The sequence below is a fragment of the Bufo gargarizans genome, chromosome 5 (genome assembly GCF_014858855.1).
Source record: "Bufo gargarizans isolate SCDJY-AF-19 chromosome 5, ASM1485885v1, whole genome shotgun sequence".
In the NCBI taxonomy this organism is placed as follows: domain Eukaryota; kingdom Metazoa; phylum Chordata; class Amphibia; order Anura; family Bufonidae; genus Bufo; species Bufo gargarizans.
The window spans coordinates 313,530,982-313,554,067 of NC_058084.1; the positions used below are offsets into that span (position 1 = coordinate 313,530,982).

The following is a 23,086-nucleotide window of genomic DNA, read 5'->3' on the forward strand; positions in this document are numbered from 1 at the left end:
TGTGAACGCTGCACACAACACTTCCGATGTGCTATCAATTCAGCAACTATCCTATTGGTAGTGAACACTACTGTCGATACGGTCTCGGTTTTGATGCCGTGTTTAACTGCTAAGATGATCTAGCACTCATTTGTAGGCCAGCCGGACTACTACTGAGCTAACTGCCAGTGGAGTGCTAACCCCTGTCACTTTACAGGCAAATTGCTGCCATCATATCACTTGCAGTGCCACTGTCAACTTGACTAAGTTGTGGGGGCGGACAGCCGTCACCCCACTGTGAACGCTACACACTACACTTCCGATGTGCTATCAATTCAGCAATTATCCTATTGGTAGTGAACACTGCAGTCGATACGGTCACGGTTTTGATGCCGTGTCTAACTACTAAGGTGATCTAGCACCGATTTGTAGGCCAGCCGGACTACTACTAAATAAATTGAGTGGAGCTGTATACCGAGTTAAAAACTGTGTCTGCCCCCCGACATGTTTCGGTAGAATTCTTTTTCGTAGGCCTCTTGCACACGACTGTTTGGTTTTGCGGTCCGTTTTAAACTGGCTCTTTTTCTCCATGTTTCTTTTTTTGTTTCAGTAGTGTTTGTAGTGTTTCCGTTCCGTTTTTCTGTTTTGGTTTCCGTTTGTGATCCAATTTTGGCGGATCGGAAACGGAAGCTTACAATAATGTTTAAACAGTAAGTACATGAGAAAATTGGGCTGGGCCTAAAATTTTCAATAGATGGTTTTGCAAAAATGGAACGGATATGGAAGACATATGGATGCATTCCGTATACATTCTGTTTTTTTAGGGAAACCATTGACTTGAATGGAGCCACGGCTCGTTATTTGAGGGCAATAATATGACAAGTTCTGTCTTTCAGCGGAATGGAAATACAGAAACGGAGTGCATATGGAATACATTCCGTTTTTTTGGCGGAACCATTGAAATGAATGGCTCCGCAAACTGATTGGCGGAACCATTGAAATGAATGGCTCCGCAAACTGAATCCGCAAGGAAAACGGAAACAGAAAAAATTAAACGTTCGTGTGTAAGAGGCCATACACATGATTTGCTGATAGAGAGATATCCCTTTATTCTAGATTATAAGAAGTGAAAATATCAAAAGTATCTAAAAAATAACCGCACAAAAGCAATCGCAATAAATGCATTTTTTATACACTGTATTACATAAATATGACAAAACAGTAAATGTCAGACATTTGGTGTGCTAGTAACTTACAACTCAGAGAATACATTGAAAACGTCATGGTGAACATAGTGTAACAAAAAATGGCCCAATTGCCTTTTTTCATCTAACCCATAATAAAAGTTTATATAAAATTAATGCTTACTTATGTGTATGTGAAAATGGCCCCTAAAAAAACGACAGCTCATCTCCAAGAAAGAGAACGTCAACAGCTGACCTGCGGAGGGAAGAATTCTTACCTGCTCTGGGTTCCAACTCCTCCAGTCCCCCGTTGCCGCTGCTGCGCTCAATTCCTGCTAGTCAACATCTGGTTTGATGGCGGTCACGTTTACTGCTGCAGACAATGACTTGCCACAGTGGTGATGTGTCCAAGGCCCCCAAAAGGTGGACAAGCCCTTTAGCTGCTAACACTGCATAAAGCATATCTAAAGAAGCAACAAAATCTGCAGAAAGTGCAGCAATCACCTAAATGTTTTGTTGTTAAATTTTTAATCTATCTGTGTCTCTCCTTTTTGCATACCTCAATAGGCAAAAACGTTCTGATTGTGTATGCTCATCAGGAGCCAAAGTCAATGAACGGTTCATTAAAAAATACTGCAGTTGATGTCCTGAGTAAAATGGGATGCAGAGTTACCATCTCTGACTTGTATGCTATGAATTTTAATGCAGCAGCAACCAGAAGCGATATTACAGGTAAGAGTTAAACATGTGCAGTGGCTGGGTTTGGGGTGGACCCAACGTTACGCTGTGTACCACGTGTTGCTGCTCTACGGAAGGGATGGTAAGGCGTGGTGCACCCCAATGGGAAAAAGGTCCAGAGAGTCAGGGTCTGCAGTAAATCAAGGTGCTTATTTACTGGAGGAATTCATTGGGCCGGCTTCTCCAGTAGCCCTGTCAGAAGAAGGGTTTGATGCTAAGGAAAGGCCTGAGCTCGCTGTCTCTCTCTCTCTCTCTCTCTCTCTCTTCAGAAGACTGCTACCCTGGTCCAAGGCTGGTGATCCAGGGTCTGTGGCAGCATATGCCCGTCTCAGCGTCTTCGTCTGGTCACTCAGTAGTCTGGCAGAGTCTCCTCTTCCAAGCACTGTTCCCTAACTGCAGCACACTGAAGGCTCTGACTGCTGTCCTTATATACAGTTTATGCTAGACTAGAACCTTCTAGTAGGAGTAGTGGAGTGGAGAAACTCAGCAGAAACGGATATACATTGTTTCAGCTCTCGTCTGGTATAGACCTAAATTAGAGCTTCAATTAAACACAATGGCAATGCCACAGCAGGCTTTCCAGACAATAACAAGTTTTCAGACATAACAGCTAAAACCAGACATTTAAAAAGGTCAGACTGTCTGCTTTTGGTGGTAAACAAGTCTGGGTTTTTCCCTCCATAGCATGGTCTTCTTTAAACCCTATGGCAGCTGTGGAAAATTACCAGCTTCTCAATCAAAGTCCTAACAGTCTCTTAGTATTCATTAACCCTTTCCACAGAGCCATGTAAATACAGTGATAATGAACATGATATAGATCACAGCATATATATAAAATACAATAACACAGTAATAAACAGTATAAGTTAACCCTTTTAAGAGAAATAAAGTAAAGAGTTTGAACTTTGCATAGGAGATATTGGCAAATGTCCCAAATGTCAAAGTACCTCCTGCTCCAGTGCACTGCACATACAGATTTTGGATCAATTCAAAACACAAAAATACTAAGTGAAGCTCAAGAGCTTACTAGCTACAATTTTTTTTTAGTTCAATAGAGTTGTCTAACTCTATACAAAATAGCTCCCCTCCATCCATATGGTGGCAGCAGGCAGAATTTAAACTATATATTCCCTTTGGTAAGCAAAATGTAATTGGCACAGAATTTTGGACATAACCATTTATAGCTAGAGGGACACTACAAAATATACAACCAAGAGATGTGAAGTGAGATTTTAATAAGTTGCACTACAGTTGATATTATGAAGCGATGTAATGTGTATTTGTAATTAACAGGAGACCTATGTAATCCTCAGCATTTCAGCTATGGAGTTGAAACAATGGAAGCTTTTAAGAATGGATGCTTATGTGAGGACATACTTAAGGAACAGAATAAAATTCATGATGCTGATCTTGTCATCTTACAGGTGATTGACTTTTAATATTATAAAAATGTCCTATGTGACTACTGACATCTTAGATGTGGGAAAAAAAAAATACATATGTTAGTGTTTTACTTAAGTTAAAAACTTTGACCATGTTTCAGGCTGCAAACCCCTCGATAAACAGTTTCTCATGTTGGCATGTCCATCCCAGTGATGCATACTACAGTAGATGTGAGATCCATGTGTCGAGGATGCTACAGCCTTCACTAGCTCTCACACTTTAGCACAGCAGCATTCTTGGGCTGATTTTTCTTTATACAGTCCATGAAGGATCTCCTCTTACTTGTGCTGATAAATTCTATAATATTTTTATCAGACAGGGAATAATCACACTGGGGAACAATAATCTTACAATTGTATTCAAACCAATACTTTTTTTTTTTATCCCCCTTGTGACATTTCACATGCACGCAAGTCATAATGCCAGAAGGATATTATGGAGCTGAGTTCACTCCATAACTCCATAAGCATCAGGTGCTGACTGCAATACAGCTGACACCTGCCTGCAGTGACCAGGGTCAGAGATAACTCTGATCCCTGTCATTTAAAGTCATTTATTTATCGGTAAATGGTGACTGTGGCATCTGAGTTGTCAGACACTGGGATAGGGCTCCCTCTGTCCTCCAAACAACCCCTGTTACACACATTCATTTTTTTCTGGTGACTTTGTCCATATAGAGATGTTAGAAAAAAAAAAGACAAAGGCTTCAGTGTGCTGCATTTAGAAAATGCCAGGGACCCAAAAATACCCCGCCTAGTTAACAAAAATATCAGTGGCAAAAAATGTGTGAACCCACCCTTAATGTACCTATTTATTTTCAGTTTCCATTGTACTGGTTCGGCTTACCTGCAATCATGAAGGGCTGGATTGATCGATGCTTTGTACAAGGTTTTGCCTTTGACACCCCAGGTTATGAAACTGGATTACTGAAGGTATGTTTCACCACTACAATTGGATTGAATCACACACTACAATGGGGGATTTGTGCTATACTAATAAATCCACCACATCTTACTCCATGAGACGTTTTACTAAGGCTACATTCACATGGCTGTATACATTTTGTACACAAATCACAGATCCATTTGCATCCCACTCTGTTCGCAGGTCCCATTGTAAAAATGCCTAATGCTGTAAAATGAGACAAAAATAGGACATGTTCTGTCATTTTCAGGAGGGATGAGTGAATTTCATATTTTGAAGTTCGTGTGCAGGTTCATGTTGTGGTATTTACTGAATTACAAACTACAAAAAATGGTGTGGTGTCAAAAGGCAGGAAGTGCGCAACCCCATATGCAGTTGTGCATCTATACCCGGCGGAGCAGATCCTGCACTTGTGGCTTGTTGCTAATGGCGATCCCCAGCAAAAATGCATACAGTGGAGGATGCCCGCAGCGGACCACAAGTACCACAAAAAGACATCCTACACATAATAGAAAAATGTGTGGATGTAAATAGCTATATGAAATAAACATTAATAAGGAAGGTGCACTACTGTGCATGTAAACACACAAGTCTGACTAAACCCTCAAACTGGTGTTCTGAGCCCGAGCCAAGGTATCTCAAGTAGCTTGGGACCTAACTCTAACCTACCTGTGCCGTATGGGCAATAGCAGGAGCCAATGGGCAAATTACAGGAGCGTAAGGTCCGACTCACAGCAAACTCCCAGTTACCTCCAGCATGCAGCCATGCTTGCAATGGGAGGAGGGAGGAGGCTGTGAGTCCCACCAAGTCTGACTGATAAGGCCCAGGCCTCACAGGTGCACCTAAATGTTGCCTGTGGATGAAAATCAGGCACATTTAAATATGGAGTTTATATACCTCCAAACATATCTATATACAGACTACAAAAAACATTTAGGTGCACCTGTGAGGTCTGGGCCATATCAGTCAGTCTTGGGTGGGATTCACAGCCTCCTCCCTCCTCCCATTGCAAGCATAGCTGCATGCTGGTGGTAACTGGGAGTTTGCCCACTGGCTTCTGGTATTGCCCATACGGCACAGGTAGGTTAGCGTTAGGTCCCGAGCTACTTGAGATACCTTGGCTCGGGCTCAGATATGTCCTTCATATAAGGATATGTTGGCTAAATTCTCAATTTTAACACCAGTTTGAGGGTTTAGTCAGACTTGTTTATTTGCATCCACAGTAGTGCAGCATTTATTTCATATTTACTGAATTGCGTTATGGATTCCGTTACCACGGACTATAATGTAATTCCATGATGGAATGCCTTTAGAGGCATTCCGTTATTCATTCAGTCATAATAGAAGTATATGGCCTGCATAACGGATCCGTCTGGTTTACGTTATGCCGGGGTCCTCTCCTGCATAATGACGGAATGCTAAAGGCATTCCGTTATGCATTCCATCATGGAATTGCATTATGGTTCGTGGTAACGGAATCCATAATGCAATTCCGTAAATACCACAACATGAACCCGCACACGAACTTCAAAATATGAAATTCGCTCATCCCTAATTTTCAGTACAGCTGCACGGATGCGGACAGCACGCAAATGGCATCTATGTGCTATCCGAATTTATAGTGGCACCGTAGAAATGAATGGATCCGCAAAAAAAGTGAATCAAACCGAATGAATGTGAATGTAGGGTAAAATGGATGCAGTGTTTATATGCATCTCTAAGTGTGCATAGGGGTATCCATAAATTGTTATAATAAGAATACCCATTTAAGATTCCTGCACACAAACTAAATAGCAATTTTTTTTAAAGTGTTTTTCAGTGCTTCAGTATGTCATAATTTTGGAATTTTCCTAAAAAAAACACCAAAAAATCCCTCTTTTCATTGTCTCCTACCAACCATCTGTGAAAAGCGATCCATAAACAGATGATGTCTGTGTGCTACCTGTTTTTCACAAACTAGTGCAAAAATTTAACCAAAGTAGTGCAAACTGAGATTTTCTTATAAAAATGGATGATCTATGTCCATCCAAGAGAAATGGACATGTGAATTACTCCATTAACTTTAATTTGTCAGTGTTCAGTCCATGTGCTCAGGTCCAAAAGAAAATGGACATAAGCATTGCTCATTTAAATGAGCCCTGGAATTTTTGTGGCTGTATTTTATTCAGTGTGGTAGATCTGATACAAGAATCACTCACCTGGTCCCCGCCACACTAGTCCTGGAACCTGGCTGCATTAAGTGATCTTCCGGTCACAAGCTTGTTGACTCTGGCCTGGCTGTAGACAGGGTTAGGTGCACTGCTGCAGCCAATGACTGGCCTCAGCAGTGACATATCCCCAAGTGGCACATGACCCAGCAGTAATGTGACATATCACTGATGAGGCCAGTTATTGGCTACAGCACTGCATGTGACCCTGTGGGCATCCCAACTGGAGGTCCACAAGCCTGGGAGTGAAAGATCGCTGACTGCAGCCAGGGTGCAGGACTTGAGGGGTGGGGACCAGGTGAGTATGCTTCTCACATCAAAGGGGTATTCCGGTAAAGTGCCCTAACTTTTGAACAATTGCATTAAGGTTGCAAGGTGTGACCCAACCAGAACCCATACCTATACATATATAACCAGAGTTTCAATTTATCTTGCAATCCACTTGTCTATCTCCTGTGTGAGCCTGCAACACACAGAGCATCATGGCACCTGAGCTTCCCTCACAAAACTAAGATCCCCACAATCCCTAGCTGTGAGTGATGTTTATTGATTGGCTGCCTGATATCACAGCCCAGTCACACCCCCTCTACTCGGTAATCACCAGCACACTAACACGCCCTTTGTTTCACAAGACATTTTAGCTAGGGAATTGATAGCAACACACTGAGCATGCTCGACCTAACAAAGGCTCAGAACTACAGGTTGATGCCATGGTAATTTATGAGGAAACAGTGGGTAGCAGAGGAAGAAAACTACTTTTATAACTACTGATCAGTAAATAAGTGAAACTTACATTATATTAGGTAATTATTGATGATGAATTGATGATGAATTAGTCTAAAACAGTGATGGGCAAACTACGGCCCGAGGGCTGTATACGGCCTGGCGGATCTTTTTATCCAGCCCGCAGAGCTGTCCGGAGGCAGCAGGAGAGGAGATGAGAGCTTCCATTGTGTAAGCGCTCATCTCCATAGTCATCTGTACCACCGTCCTCAGGACAGCGATACAGATGAATGGTGTGGAGGAGCAGGGGAGAGGCGTATCCCTTGCCCGTTCCTCTGATAGGCTACAGGCACTAGGCCTGTAGCCTATCAGAGGCCAGTGCAGGCGGCGCAACGTCATCACACCGCCTGAGCTGTACAGAGCGGGACGCAGGCCAGAAGAGGTCTGCATCGCATCACTGACAGCAGCATAAGGTAAGTATAAGTGTTTATTGTTTATATTATTTATAGTATACTGTGGCAAGAAGGGGGTGGGGACCCTATATACTGGCACAATATGGATTGGATTGGCACTATGAAGAAGAGGGGAAGCACTATGGAGAAGAGGGGAAGCACTATGGGGGCCCTATATACTGCCAAAAAGGGGGGGGGCACTATGGAGAAGAGGGGGAAGCACTATGGGGGCCACTATTGAGAAGAGGGGAACCACTATGGGGGCCCTATATACTGGCACAATATGGGGGGGGCACTATGGAGAAGAGGGGAAGCACTATGAGGGCCCTAAACTGTTTGAAGGTTTTCTAAGAGATGCTATCTTGGAGTACCTCAAAGAAAATAAGCAAATAACACCATATCAGCATGGCTTTATGAGGGATCGGTCATGCCAAACTAATTTAATCAGTTTCTATGAGGAGGTAAGTTCTATACTTGACAGCGCTGAATTAATGGATGTCGTATATCTGGACTTCTCCAAAGCATTTGACACTGTACCACATAAAAGGCTAGTATATAAAATGAGAATGCTTGGACTGGGAGAAAATGTCTGTATGTGGGTAAGTAACTGGTTCAGTGATAGAAAACATAGGGTGGTTATTAACGGTACACACTCACTGTCACTAGTTGAGTACCTCAGGGGTCAGTATTGGGCCCTATTCTCTTCAATATATTTATTAATGATCTTGTAGAAGGCTTGCACAGTTAAATATAAATGTTTGCTGATGACACTAAACTGTGTAAAGTAATTGACATGGAAAAGGACAGTATACTGCTTCAGATGGATCTGGATAGATTGGAGGCTTGGGCAGATAAGTGACAGATAAGGTTTAACACTAACAAATGTAAGGTTATGCACATGGGAAGGAATAATGCAAGTCACCCGTACATACTAAATGGTAAAACACTGGGTAACACTGGCATGGAAAAGGACCTAGGAATTTTTGTGAACAGCAAACTAAGCTGTAAAAACCAGTGTCAGGCAGCTGCTGCCAAGGCCAATAAGATAATGGGTTGCATCAAAAGGGGCATAGATGCCTGTGATGAGAACATACTCCTACCACTTTACAAATCACTAGTCAGACCACACATGGAGTACTGTGTACATTTCTGGGCTCCTGTGAACAAGGCAGACATAGCAGAGCTGGAAACGGTACTGAAGAGGGCAACTAAAGTTAACTGGAATGGGGGGACTACAGTACCCTGAAAGATTATCAACATTAGGGTTATTCACTTTAGAAAAAGGACGGCTGAGGGGAGATCTAACTACTATGTATAAATATATCAGGGGTCAGTACAGAGATCTCTCCCATCATCTATTTATCCCCAGGACTGTAATTGTGACAAGCGGACATCCTCTGCGTCTGGAGTAAAGAAGGTTTGTACACAAACATAGAAGAGGATTCTTTATGGTAAGAGCAGTGAGACTATGGAACTCTCTGTCTGAGGAGGTGATGGTAAGTTCACTACACTAACCCTGGTTTCACACCTAGGCGTTTCTCAAACGTGGGTTTCTATGCGCGTTTTTGTCGCGCGTTTTTATGCGCGTTTTTTTTAATAGTGAACGCGCGTTTGACGCGCGTTTGGGTGATTGACAGCAGTGTTGTCCAAAGAGTCTATGGCCCAAACGCGCGTCAAACGCGCCAAAAAAAGCTCCTGTACTTGTTTGAGCGTCGGGCGTTTTACAGCGCGATCGTACGCGCTGTAAAACGCCCAGGTGAGAACCATTCCCATAGGGAATCATTGGTTTCTCCATGTTGAGCGTTTTACAGCGCGTAGGAACGCGCTGTAAAACGCTCAGGTCTGAACTTAGGGTAAAAGAGTTCAAGCTGGGCCTGGGCCTTTTGAAGCAAAATGTCACATCTTAGGCCATGCCTCTTTCCCAAAAAGCCACTCACTCTTCCACAAAGCACCCCATTGTTAAACAAGGCTTAAGTGATTTTTCTAAATCTTGATGTGCCAAATGCACAAAGTCTTGTAATGTTAATGTAACGATAAAGTCAAACTGTTGGCCAGAAAATGCAGCGTACCAGACGAACTTTGTGCAAGCCGTCACACTCTGAACACCCTTGAGGGCCTGGGTACTCTTCACCCACCTGCCATCAGAAAGGGTGACTTTTGCAGTGCCCTTCCCACGTGTCAAATAGCAGGGCGGCTGGTGGCTGGGCACACCAGTCGCAGTTGGGCAAAACCACAAAGTAAATCTTTGCTAGCTTCTCCCTCCGGGGGTGACATCCCACCCCTCGTCGCCAGCAAGGGGGTGAGGGATGTCCTTGGGAGAATGAGAGACACGTCTTCCTTGGTGACATGCTTCCAGTGAGACTGCGTCTGTCTCCCTGGCTGCCTGACAAATCGGTGCTCAATTTTGGCACAATTTATGACAAAGCCTAGATGCAGTGACATTAGTAAATGTGGGCCAGTGCATGTAGATTTTGTTAATAGTTTAAAATGGAATTCATAGTGTAGGAAGGGGCAAGGATTCGTCATTGACGGAAGGTACGTGTCACCGAGGTTCCTGGCCTCGGTGAGATAAGAACCGGTAATTTTGTGTGTCAGCGGCAGCTAGTGCTTGCTGACACTGTTTTACTTAGTGTGGCTGTAAAGCCAATCCTGCCCGGTTCTTATTGGGAGCAGCCAAAGGACAGGGTGGGTGGCTGTTCCCCACGTCCAGGCCAGGTTTTGGGCTGGGAATAAAAACCCAGCCAGCAGTCACAGTGTGTGGATTAGGCTACATGCACACGACCATGCTGTTTTTTGTGGTCCGCAAACTGCAGATCTGCAAAAAACGGAAGCCGCCCGTGTGCCTTCTGCAATTTTCAGAATGGAACGGGCGGCCCATTGTAGACATGCCTATCCTTGTCCACAAAACGGACAAGAATAGGGCATGTTATTTTTTTTTGCGGAGCCACGGAACGGAGCAACTGATGCGGATAGCACACGGAGTGCTGTCCGCGTCTTTTATGGCCCCATTGAAGTGAATGGGTCCGCATCCGAGCCGCAAAAACGGCGGCTCGGATGCGGACCAAAACAGTGGTCGTTTGCATGAGGCCTTACCCTGCATTTTCATAGTGGATCTGTGAAGCACTGTGGTTTTTGGGTTCCAACCAGTTGGTAGCGCGCTGGAGAGCCGCACGCTGAAAATCAGGCGCCCTAAAGCCTGCTGTGGACGGCTGTGGATTGCCCTGGACAAAACAGTCCGCCAGGTGACACGTTTGTGCTGTGGACTTTAGGTGGTGTGAATTAACACCAGGACTCTGCACAGTGTTATTTTTACTTTGTTGCTTTTTGTGTGAATAAACACTGAACTTTTGCTTTATTACCGTGTTCTTGCCTCTGTACTGCGTCCGCTTACCCTGCCTACCAGAGCAAATCCCTACAATAGTAACATCTGGCTGCAGAGGTCTTACAGAAAAATATATATAAATGCACAAAACCCACATGAAGCAATGTGTGTGACAACAGAATTAGGGTTATAGGGAATCTGTCACCATATACCTTGTTATTTCTATACGTGGCCCCATTGTGGAGAAATCAGCCTTTTTATTTTATGCTAATTAGCCCCTTGGTGTAATGAGGGCAGTGCCATTGCACATTGTTACCCCCAAGGCTCTGCTCCCTTTCATTCCCGGCCGTGTCCCCAACCACTTTGACTGACAAGGACAGGCAGTGAAGATGTACTCATGCCTGGTTCTGAAGTCTCACGGCAGCACGTTCCATGCACATGTTGTACATGGCTGGAGTGCCCGGCAGTCTCCAGCCATGTACTGTGCATGTGCAGAATACACTGCTGCGAGACTTCAGGGCCAGGCATGAGTACACCTTCACTGCCTGTCAAAGTGATGGGGACTCAGTCAGGAATGGAAGGCTAATTAGCATTAAAAAAGGTTGATTTCTCCACAATAGGGCAACGTATTGAAATAGGAACAAAACCATTAGAAACAGGCTCGGACTGGCCCACCGGGGAGCCGGTGAAATCCTTGGTGGGCCTTTTGCCTGGAAATTTATAATCACATAATAACTAATCGGCGGCAGCCCCAGCTGGCTGTTGGAAAGCGCCACTGCCTGTCGCTGTAATATGTAGTGCGGCACACATCAATGGACATGAGGGTGCAGCAAGTGGCCAAATGATCTCTGAGATCATCTCACCACTTCTCATTTAGTATGGCTGCAGCAGCGCTGGGGGGCACTGCCTCCTGACCTGTGCTCTTACTGATGGCGCTGCATGCAGAGCAGGAGAAGCCCTGCCGCCCGCCCATATTCTGAGTCAGCGCAGAACGCGGTGGCGGGATTTCAGTTTATGTGACAACCAGGCAGGCAGAGCTACAGAAGCGAAGCACATAGACCTACAGGACCTGTTGGGAGTTGTAGTTTTCATTACTGCAAAACACTGTATTGTTAGAGCCCATGCCCTGTACACATGACAGATCTGTGCAGACACTGAACCAAGAAGAGACATGTCCCTTCTTACCACGGTCATGAGTTAAAACTTCCACACTGCAAACTGCAAAGTGCAGCCTCTTATTGAAAACTATGGGAGGCAAACACGACGCCGCCAGACAGAAATTTCTGGACAATCTGTAAAAATAGGCGTCTTTTTTTCCTGTGTCCATAAAAAAAATAGAGGTGTCTGATTATTATTTTTTTTGACTGGAGGTACAGTAAATACTGGTAATGGGTATTTTTCAGTATGTTAAGTATTATAACCTTTATCATTCAATATGGTTTTCCAAATTGTCCAAAAAAAATGTTGGAAGTCCGTCATTTTTGGATAATTATTTGCAGGAATTATTTGCACCAAAATACCACTAGGCAAATTCTGCCATGTGAATGGCCCCTTATGTTCCAAGCATCAACATCAATTGCTGTTGACAAACTAGAAGTCTGTACGATATACAAATAAATTAAAAGGGTTCTCCAGACATCAGGAAAAATACAAGAGTTCGGTGAACCTGTGGAAGAAATTTAGTTTCATTAAGGCCTCATGCACACGACCGTTGTGTGCATCCGTGGCCGTTGTGCCGTTTTCCGTTTTTTTTTCGCAGACCCATTGACTTTCAGTGGGTCAGTGGAAAAATCGGAAAATGCACCGTTTTGCAGCCGAGACCGTGATCCGTGTATCCTGTCCATCAAAAAAATAAGACCTGTCCTATTTTTTTTGACGGACAACGGTTCACAAACCCATTCAAATCAATGGGTCCGTGAAAGAACACGGATGCACACAAGATTGGCATCCGTGTCCGTGATCCGTGGCCGTAGGTTACTTTCATACAGACGGATCCAAAGATCCGTCTGCATAAAAGCTTTTTCAGATCTAAGTTTTCACTTCGTGAAAACTCATATCCGACAGTATATACTAACACAGAGGCGTTCCCATGGTGATGGGGACGCTTCTAGTTAGAATACACTACAAACTGTGTACATGACTGCCCCCTGCTGCCTGGCAGCACCCGATCTCTTACGGGGGCCGTGATCAGTACAATTAACCCCTTCAGGTGCGGCACCTGAAGGGGTTAATTGTACTATCATATCCCCCTGTAAGAGATCAGGGCTGCCAGGCAGCAGGGGGCAGACCCCTCCCCAGTTTGAATATCATTGGTGGCCAGTGCGGCCCCCCCCCTCCCTCCCTCTATTGTAATAATTCGTTGGTGGCACAGTGTGCGCCCCCCCTTCCTCCCTCTATTGTAATAATTCGTTGGTGGCACAGTGTGCGCCCCCCATCACCCCCCCCCCTTCCTCCCTGTATTGTAATAATTATTCGTTGGTGGCACAGTGTGCGCCCCCCATCGCCCCCCCTTCCTCCCTGTATTGTAATAATTATTCGTTGGTGGCACAGTGTGCGCCCCCCATCGCCCCCCCCCCTTCCTCCCTGTATTGTAATAATTATTCGTTGGTGGCACAGTGTGCGCCCCCCATCGCCCCCCCCCCCGATCATTGGTGGCAGCGGAGTTCCGATCGGAGTCCCAGTTTAATCGCTGGGGCTCCGATCGGTAACCATGGCAACCAGGACGCTACTGCAGCCATGGTTGCCATGGTTACTTAGCAATAGTACAATAGTAAAAGATTCATACTTACCTGGGAGCTGCGGTGTCTGTGTCCGGCCGGGAGCTCCACCTACTGGTAAGTGACAGCAATGCGCCGCACAGACCTGTCACTTACCAGTAGGAGGAGCTCCCGGCCGGACACAGACATCGCAGCTCCCAGGTAAGTAAGAATCTTTTACTATTGTACTATTGCTAAGTAACCATGGCAACCAGGGCTGCAGTAGCGTCCTGGTTGCCATGGTTACCGATCGGAGCCCCAGCGATTAAACTGGGACTCCGATCGGAACTCCGCTGCCACCAATGATGGGGGGAGGGGAGATGGGAGGCCGCACACTGCCACCAATGTTGTTAATGCTATAGAGGGAGGGGGGGCCGATGGGGGGCGCACACTGTGGCACCAACGAATATTTATTACAATACAGGGAGGAAGGGGGGGGGCCAGGCAGCAGGGGGCAGCCATGTACACAGTTTGTAGTATATTCTAACTAGAAGGGTCCCCATCACCATGGGAACGCCTCTGTGTTAGAATATACTGTCGGAAATGAGTTTTCACGATGTAACTCATATCTGACAGTATATTCTAACATAGAGGCGTTCCCATTGTGATGGGGACGCTTCAAGTTAAAATATATCATCGGATTGGAGAAAACTCTGATCAGATGGTATAAAAGGGACTCCAGACTTTACATTGAAAGTCAATGGGGACGGATCCGTTTGAAATGGCACCATATTGTGTCAACGTCAAACGGATCCGTCCCCATTGACTTGCATTGTAATTCAGGACGGATCCGTTTGGCTCCAAAAATCAAGGAAGATTCACGGACGAAAAAACGGTCACGGATCACGGACCTACAGACCCCGTTTTTGCGGACCGTGAAAAAATACTGTCGTGTGCATGAGGCCTAATACTTACCTGTCCCTTGCTTCACTAATGCCATTATCCCTGCTGCATTCGCACAGGCCGCTAGCTCTTGACCTATCCGGATGTTTGCGCTTCTTTTCCTGTTCAGCTACATAGTAATAAATGTAGCTGAACAGGAAAAGAAGCGCCCACACCCGGGACAAGAGCGGAAGAGCTTGCGGCCAATGCTAGTGTCTGGAGAACTCAAAAGCTTAAAATCACACAACTATTAAAGGGGTTTTCCAAGTTTTTACTATTGATGATCTATCCTCCCGGCATCCCTGACAATCATTTGTATGAGGAGTCGACGCGTGCAGTGTGCACGTGCCGTCTCCCTTCTGTCTTCCTGTTGGCTACTGCTGTCTATGGTCTTTGCAACACCCGGCACCCCCGTGACCTGATATTGATGACCTATCCTGAGTCAATAGTAAAAGCCCAGAGAAACCCTTTAACTGTTAGCAAGTAGTAAACCCTTAATTTATTTGTAGACTCCGAGGTCTTCAGACTTTTGGCCACAGCTTGGCTATGCAGCAGCCGCTACATGTGACAACATCCTTACGGCTGGGATAAGAGATAACTACCAACCCTACAGTTTAAGCCCAAAGCTTCCACCGTCAATACCAACCATGGCACCTCAGGGTAATAATAATAATAATATAGCATTTACAGTCCATGGGTGGCACAGGCACAAGTAAAAATATAATAAAATCAAACTTTATTTTATATGTATTGCTAATAAGGGGTACACATTATACTGCACAGTGCATGCCATAAAAAAGCAAAAAAAAAAAAACAATAGATTTACTTTACTTTCCCATTCCCCTGTGAGCAAAATGAATTAGCTCGATTCACACAAAAATGGAAAACAGACTTTCATTATTTTACGACTTTTTACGACTGCCACACAGCCATTTGTACCATCAGTACCATTGCAGACTATGGGGCAGTGTTTCTATGAGCTGTTTTTCTAGCTGTCATCAATAATGTCCTATTTTTTGTCCATTTTGACAGCCAGGTGCACCCCTTTGAAATCAATAGGCCAATTGCCGTTTAGACAGAAGTACGCAGGTATATGAGTGGCACAGAAGGCAGGGAATTAAAAAAATATATATAAATACTGCCCCCTGTGTATGAAATGTCCCAATACTGCCCCCTGTATATAAACTCATGATAATGCCAACAATTAAAAAAAATACTAATCTCATCACAGGTATGCATGGGAACAGTTTAGGCAGCAGGACCTTGTGTTCTCAGCGATGTGACATCACAAGACCATTTTTTTTTTTTAGTCTTGCTGAGGGACTCAGTGGTTAATCTAGGACAAGGAATTTCCATGTGTGACTGCTGTCCATATTACTGACTGTAAATAGCAGACTAAGGGGAGATTTATCAAGATCGGTGCTTTCTATGTCGGTCTTGATCTCTCCTGCACCAACGGAGGATGCGTCTAATTTATGACGAGGGGCAGGCCTGTGCACCTAAACAAAAATCTACAACAGCTCAGAGCTGCCGTACATTTATGCAAGGGCGGACTGGGAACTTAAAGTTGCCCTGGAAAAAATAAAAAATAAAAGTGGCCCCAGTGTCAAAATTGACGGAAGGTGGGGCAAGACAAGTAGATGGGTCCAAGACAAGTTTGCAAGGTCAGTAATATCATAGGGCAGCACAGAATACTATCTCACAGAACCAAATACCACAGTGCAGAACAAAATACATCCCCATAAGCTTTCTCTCTGTGGTGGTCATCAATATCCATGTTCTGTTCTCATCCTCCGATTGTCTTTAGTATGTAGCTGGAGGCTTTGGAGGAGAAATGTGGGCAACAACACCAAGCCAGCCCTACCTTCAGCATTCTGCCTGGACTTTCTATGATAATGACCCCTATAGTTCCCCCAGTAGTATGTACCCGGAGAGCGGCAGTGAGGAGGGCTTGGGTGGCCCTATGGGCATCAGCCCACCCGGAAAATTCCCTGTAGGGTTCATGGCGAGTCTGCCCCTGGATTTTCGGCTTTATTTGCATAAAAAACTGGTGTAAATGAAGAGAGATTCGTCTCTCCTGTTGGCTGCGCCCCTTTCCCACCCTCATGCTCCCTTTTGAAAAAGTGGTGAATGCAGAGTAAAAAGATGCACTTGTGACTTTTTTTCAATAAGTCATTTTTTCTGGCGCAAGGGAGATGAGAAATTTCCCCTTCAGTTATCAACTAATTGAGTTGCTTAATGAGAAACACTTTGATATTGTACAGTGCACAATACAGTTCTGTTCTACATGCTGAATTGTATTCTAAAATGCATACGTTTATGCACGTGAGGCTGAAAAATATACAAGTAATATTTCTGTTTATGGTAGCGGTAGAGTGGGCCCTAGGCACCCCAGTCCGACACTGATTAGAAAGAACTGACAAGCTTGCATCTCGCATGTAAGATGTATTCATAACACGTTACAATATCTGGTGACAGATTCCCTGTTTTTCATGGTTTTTTTTATAAGGCCTTTTTTTTATATTTACATTTTTTCTGCTGCCACACAAACATGCAGCTCTTTGCTAACAGTCTGTATAGGGCATCACGCACATGTCCATGTTCATATGCCAATTCTCAAACAATGAATTCTCAAAATACACCTACCTTCCTTGTGCACGACACATTTTTCTCACGTTCATTATTAGAAATGGCAATACGCAACACGGGTCAGAATAGAACATGTTCTATAATTTGTGGAAAAACCACATGGATCTGCAAATAATATTATGAATGTGTGCATAGCCTGATAGAAATGGGCGGGTCAGTGTGCTGTCCGCAAAAAATGTGAGTAGAGATGATCGAAGTTTGGAAAATTCGAATCGGCTGCTTCACCGAACTTTAACAAGAAATGCGGGTACAATGACGGGGAATGACGATTGCGCCGAGCTCCCCCCATCATTTATCCCCGAAGATGCCGCGTCATCAGATACTTCGATTTGCTCATCACTAAATATGAGGCCTAACTATGTACTATACAATATAAGTGAGCGAAAAGATCTGATGACAACGAAAGTGGGAAGTTGTAGGTAAAAGCCTACGTTATTTCTAACACTAATGAATTGCCTTCTCTCGTTTTTCTGCTGCTTAGGGTAAACGAGCGTTACTTTCATTTACGACTGGTGGAACAGAACATATGTTCAGTAAAGAAGGCATAAGTGGTGATATCCGCTACCTTCTTTGGCCTATTCAGGTAAGCTTTTGCAAATAAATAATGTTTCCAATATGCAGTACCTTAATAGGCAGAATATAAAGTAGTTCACTGCATGATACTAACGACACCTTTTTAAACCTTTGCAAGCTGCTGAAGAAAATGCAGCGACTGAGCCACAGGGTCGCACGTGAGTGTGGGTGGCTGGGTGCAGTAGTCGTACTCACGGTTTCCTGAAGCTAACTGGGCTGGCGTGTAATGATGGGAAGGGTGCACTGGTTCTTCCCTTCGGAACACACTCTGGTTTTGGGGTTCTCCTGCATGATGGCAGGTGCCCTTGATATTGCTGTTTTACGGTGCGAGGCAGGGTCCCAGTAGTTGTGATGCCAGCAACTTGCGGTGCAAATGTAGTGTGGTACATTTTATGAGACCGGTGTTGGTATAACAAATCCACAGTACTTTACTGAAATCGAACAGCAGGTGATCCACACAAGCACTATTCACATGAAATGCAGACTTTACAGTCGAAAAAAATTAGCATATTGTGATAAAGTTCATTATTTTCTGTAATGTACTGATAAACATTAGACTTTCATATATTTTAGATTCATTACACACCAACTGAAGTAGTTCAAGCCTTTTATTGTTTTAATATTGATGATTTTGGCATACAGCTCATGAAAACCCAAAATTCCTATCTAAAAAAATTAGCATATCCTGAAAAGGTTCTCTAAACGAGCTATTAACCTAATCATCTGAATCAACTAGATAACTCTAAACACCTGCAAAAGATTCCTGAGGCTTTTAAAAACTCCCAGCCTGGTTCATTACTCAAAACCGCAATCATGGGTAAGACTGCCGACCTGACTGCTGTCCAGAAGGCCATCATTGACACCCTCAAGCAAGAGGGTAAGACACAGAAAGAAATTTTTGAACGAATAGGCTGTTCCCAGAGTGCTGTATCAAGGCACCTCAGTGGGAAGTCTGTGGGAAGGAAAAAGTGTGGCAGAAAACGCTGCACAACGAGAAGAGGTGACCGGACCCTGAGGAAGATTGTGGAGAAGGACCGATTCCAGACCTTGGGGGACCTGCGGAAGCAGTGGACTGAGTCTGGAGTAGAAACATCCAGAGCCACCGTGTACAGGCGTGTGCAGGAAATGGGCTACAGGTGCCGCATTCCCCAGGTCAAGCCACTTTTGAACCAGAAACAGCGGCAGAAGCGCCTGACCTGGGCTACAGAGAAGCAGCACTGGAAGCAGCACAAGGTGCCAGAGCCTGGAGGAAGACTGGGGAGAGGGAAATGCCAAAATGCCTGAAGTCCAGTGTCAAGTACCCACAGTCAGTGATGGTCTGGGGTGCCATGTCAGCTGCTGGTGTTAGTCCACTGTGTTTTATCAAGGGCAGGGTCAATGCAGCTAGCTATCAGGAGATTTTGGAGCACTTCATGCTTCCATCTGCTGAAAAGCTTTATGGAGATGAAGATTTCATTTTTCAGCACGACCTGGCACCTGCTCAGTGCCAAAACCACTGGTAAATGGTTTACTGACCATGGTATTACTGTGCTCAATTGGCCTGCCAACTCTCCTGACCTGAACCCCATAGAGAATCTGTGGGATATTGGGAAGAGAAAGTTGAGAGACGCAAGACCCAACACTCTGGATGAGCTTAAGGCCGCTATCGAAGCATCCTGGGCCTCCATAACACCTCAGCAGTGCCACAGGCTGATTGCCTCCATGCCACGCCGCATTGAAGCAGTCATTTCTGCAAAAGGATTCCCGACCAAGTATTGAGTGCATAACTGAACATAATTATTTGAAGGTTGACTTTTTTTGTATTAAAAACACTTTTCTTTTATTGGTCGGATGAAATATGCTAATTTTTTTAGATAGGAAATTTGGGTTTTCATGAGCTGTATGCCAAAATCATCAATATTAAAACAATAAAAGGCTTGAACTACTTCAGTTGTGTGTAATGAATCTAAAATATATGAAAGTCTAATGTTTATCAGTACATTACAGAAAATAATTAACTTTATCACAATATGCTAATTTTTTTAGAAGGACCTGTATATGGAGGCTAGCTTCTCCCTCTCACAATCAGACTGGTCAATCTCTCCTTTCCCCGGCCTAACGAGATGCACTTTCTCTATAATAAGATATATAAGTTTATAATATCTACAGTATCTTCAGAGGAACAGGGGACCATCCTGTCCTTTGGTTATGTTGGGCAGCGTGTAGCTTGCAGTTTTTCCACCACATACAAAGGAGGCTGTAGCCATTTTTAGACATTTCTCCTAGAGAGGAAAGGTGGAGCCAGCCCTAACTAGCCTCATGGGACCTCACACTCCTTATACAACTTTATGGGATTTGTAGTACATAATACATTTCAGTGCTTTGTGGTGTATTTCAGGACACTGCACAAACTGAAGAGCATTTTTAATAAAAGTCAATCTTTCATTTGTAAAGGTATATGCAATGTAATTAAAAAAAATAGGGAAAATAGGTACAAAAGTGTCTTTAGCTTTTAGTCTTCCTTCTCATAAAATTTTGCGTGTGCTTTCTTTTCGGTGGTTAAAATTGGTTAACAATTTTCATTTTTTTTAACTATTTATGTTAAATATTAGGCATAATTTCAGTAATTTTTCAGGTCTCATAGAGATTCCTATGGGAAAAATGCATGAAAGCACGACATACAACATTTTGCAAATATGCCAAAACCACTAAAACGCACAAACGCAGTGTAAAAAATGCCATTCAAAAAAAGCTTTGCAGTGAATTTCATGCATCATAAAAAAAGGCTAAATAAGTCCTAAAAAAGGAACTTTTAAAGAGGTGTTCAGTTATCCCCCATAATGTGCACAACCTATTGAAAGATTCATACTATGGTCCTGCTCCCTGGCTCCTGCTTGGCCAACTTATGAACCCTAGTTTGTATACTTCTGGCTGAATATGGACATGGTCACCTGCACCTGCAGTCAATTGCTGGCTTCAGTGGTGACATGTCCCAAAGTGGCAAGAGACCGCAGTAATGTGCGGCTTGGGGACATTTCTGCTGAAGCCAGTGATTGACTGTAGCTGCGCAGGTGACCATGTCCATACCTGTCCAGAATTAAAAAAACAAAGAAGAACCACCATGCAACAGAAAACCATGTGTGGGCTCCTTCACTGATCTGGGTTAGTCTGGGCGATCTCGCAATGTTTTGCCGGATTTCGCCGCCATTCCCACAGGACGCTACCCACACCATACAGGAGCCATCATTTTCAATACACAGGTGAAAACCTAATAGATAATGATATAGGAGGGATTCAAAAGGTGTATAAAAGCATGGATATAGATCAGATTGACACGCCCCCCCAGAGGAAGAGCGGCAAAACGTACGTCAGGGTTTGTTCTGCCCCCCCAGCTCTTGGTCTGCATGCCTTTCTTATCTCCGTACCAGTTATGTATTGTATTCTTCTCATGCCATACTTTTAAGCACTTACTAAGGAGGCTGTCACGAAGGGAAGGGAAGAGTGCAGCCCTGGACTCCACCCGCACCTCTGTCCCTACCTACTTGCAACACCCTGTTGGGTGTAGTGTGATGACTATTTGATCTAGTGATGCCCCATTCTATTCATATGTACTGTATAACGATATGATAGAATATTGGGGAATGGATTGCATATATACTGATAGATAGGGAACTGTTTATGGTGGGAGACTCTATTTATATTTATATAGGAAGGATTCATCTTCTTATCACAGCCATGATATGTGTATAAGTGGGACATACAGTGGGGCCTAGTGACTGGAGGGGTATCACTCTCTTAGTACCTTCTGTATTGACTTTTTATTATTATCGATACTTATGTGATATGTCTTTTTAATGAGACACAATAAAGATGCTTTTGTACTATATGTGTGGTGTCTGTAATTTTGGTTCTGCCCAGAATTAAACAACCCTTTAAAAGGGTTGTCGCATGAAAAATATTCTACAATTTTCAAACTAGCACCTGGATCTCAATACTTTTGTAATTGAATGTAATTAAAAATTCAGCATAACCACTGATTTATTCAATAAAATGTATCTGTACATCACCACCTGCGCTTTATTCTTTTTCGTATTTCTTTGTCCGGCTCACTGAGAAGGATGCACATGCTTGGTTTCATCCTTCAACTGCCTCCTGAGCTGTTATAGGGTGAGAGCTGCAGGAGAATGGACATGCCTCCTAAGATGCAGCAGAATAGACACTCCTTGTGAGCTGCCAGATTGATATCAGTCTACTAGAGCCATGTATGTGGACATCTCTGGATCCATGTGAGGTACAGGGCTGGTTCTGGCTTTGTTAGAAAAATATTTCCATGTACTATATGATGTTTGATTTTAATTTTTTACATTAGTCATGGGATAATCCCTTTTAAGGTTCACATTTTAAAGAGAACCTGCCATTGTGATAATGCAGTGCATTCTGCATGCAGCATGTTATAGAGCAGGAGAAGCTGAGCAGATTTATATCTAATTTTATGGGAAATGATCCAGCAAAATGTTTGATTTATTCTTTTAAATCTCTGCTCTTTCTGAGCCAAGTGGCCCATCTGATTAGTGACTGCCAGCTATCTCTGCATACACATATACATACTGTACAAGAATGTCAATCCTTTATAAGACCACCCACATAGCTACTTACAACCCAGTCTAAGTCCACCTGCCCACCTATATCTTACAAAAACATATTACAGAGCCACATGCTCTGTTTCACATATAGATACATGCAATATTACGGATGTATTCTGCCCTAGAAGTATTGCTCTGAGGAAAATACCATGCTGCTGGAAGTCTAGATGTGTAGAGTATTGCATTAGCAGCAGAGTGGTTGAGAGTTTAACAAATCTCATCCACACTGTCAGAAAAACCTGCATAGAAACCGACGTGATGCATTTTTTTGGTAATTTTTTTTCCCCATGTACACGTAGTCTAAGCCAGTTAAAAAAATTGAGTGGGGCATTTATGAAATCTGCTACTTCAGCTTTGTGGCCTTTTGGCGACCTGTGCCTTTCCGCATCATTTTCAGAAGGAAAAAAAGGTCTATGGTCGGCACCCTGGTGGAGGTGATGTCATCTCATTCACAGAGCTCCAAATATAACTGTTAGGGGGCAGCAACTAGTATTTTGGTCTGTTCCAGACCTTGGTCACAGCCTAAAATATATACAGAAATATATGTACATCAGTCATAGGAGCAAATATACGCGTAGATACAGTTGAAACCAGAAGTTTACATACACTATATAAAAAGACACAAATGAAT

General features: G+C 43.8%; 1 protein-coding gene across 2 annotated transcripts in view; it reads left to right on the plus strand.

Moving 5' to 3' along the window:
• Nucleotides 1-23,086, plus strand: part of NQO2 (N-ribosyldihydronicotinamide:quinone reductase 2) — a 43,240-nt gene that overhangs the window by 3,393 nt on the left and 16,761 nt on the right. For both annotated transcript variants that reach the window (XM_044294811.1, XM_044294810.1), the window contains exons 2-5: nucleotides 1,731-1,895; nucleotides 3,195-3,325; nucleotides 4,166-4,276; nucleotides 17,742-17,843. In XM_044294811.1, coding sequence (XP_044150746.1) covers nucleotides 1,731-1,895; nucleotides 3,195-3,325; nucleotides 4,166-4,276; nucleotides 17,742-17,843 — 509 coding nt within the window. The remainder of the gene's footprint in view (nucleotides 1-1,730; nucleotides 1,896-3,194; nucleotides 3,326-4,165; nucleotides 4,277-17,741; nucleotides 17,844-23,086) is intronic.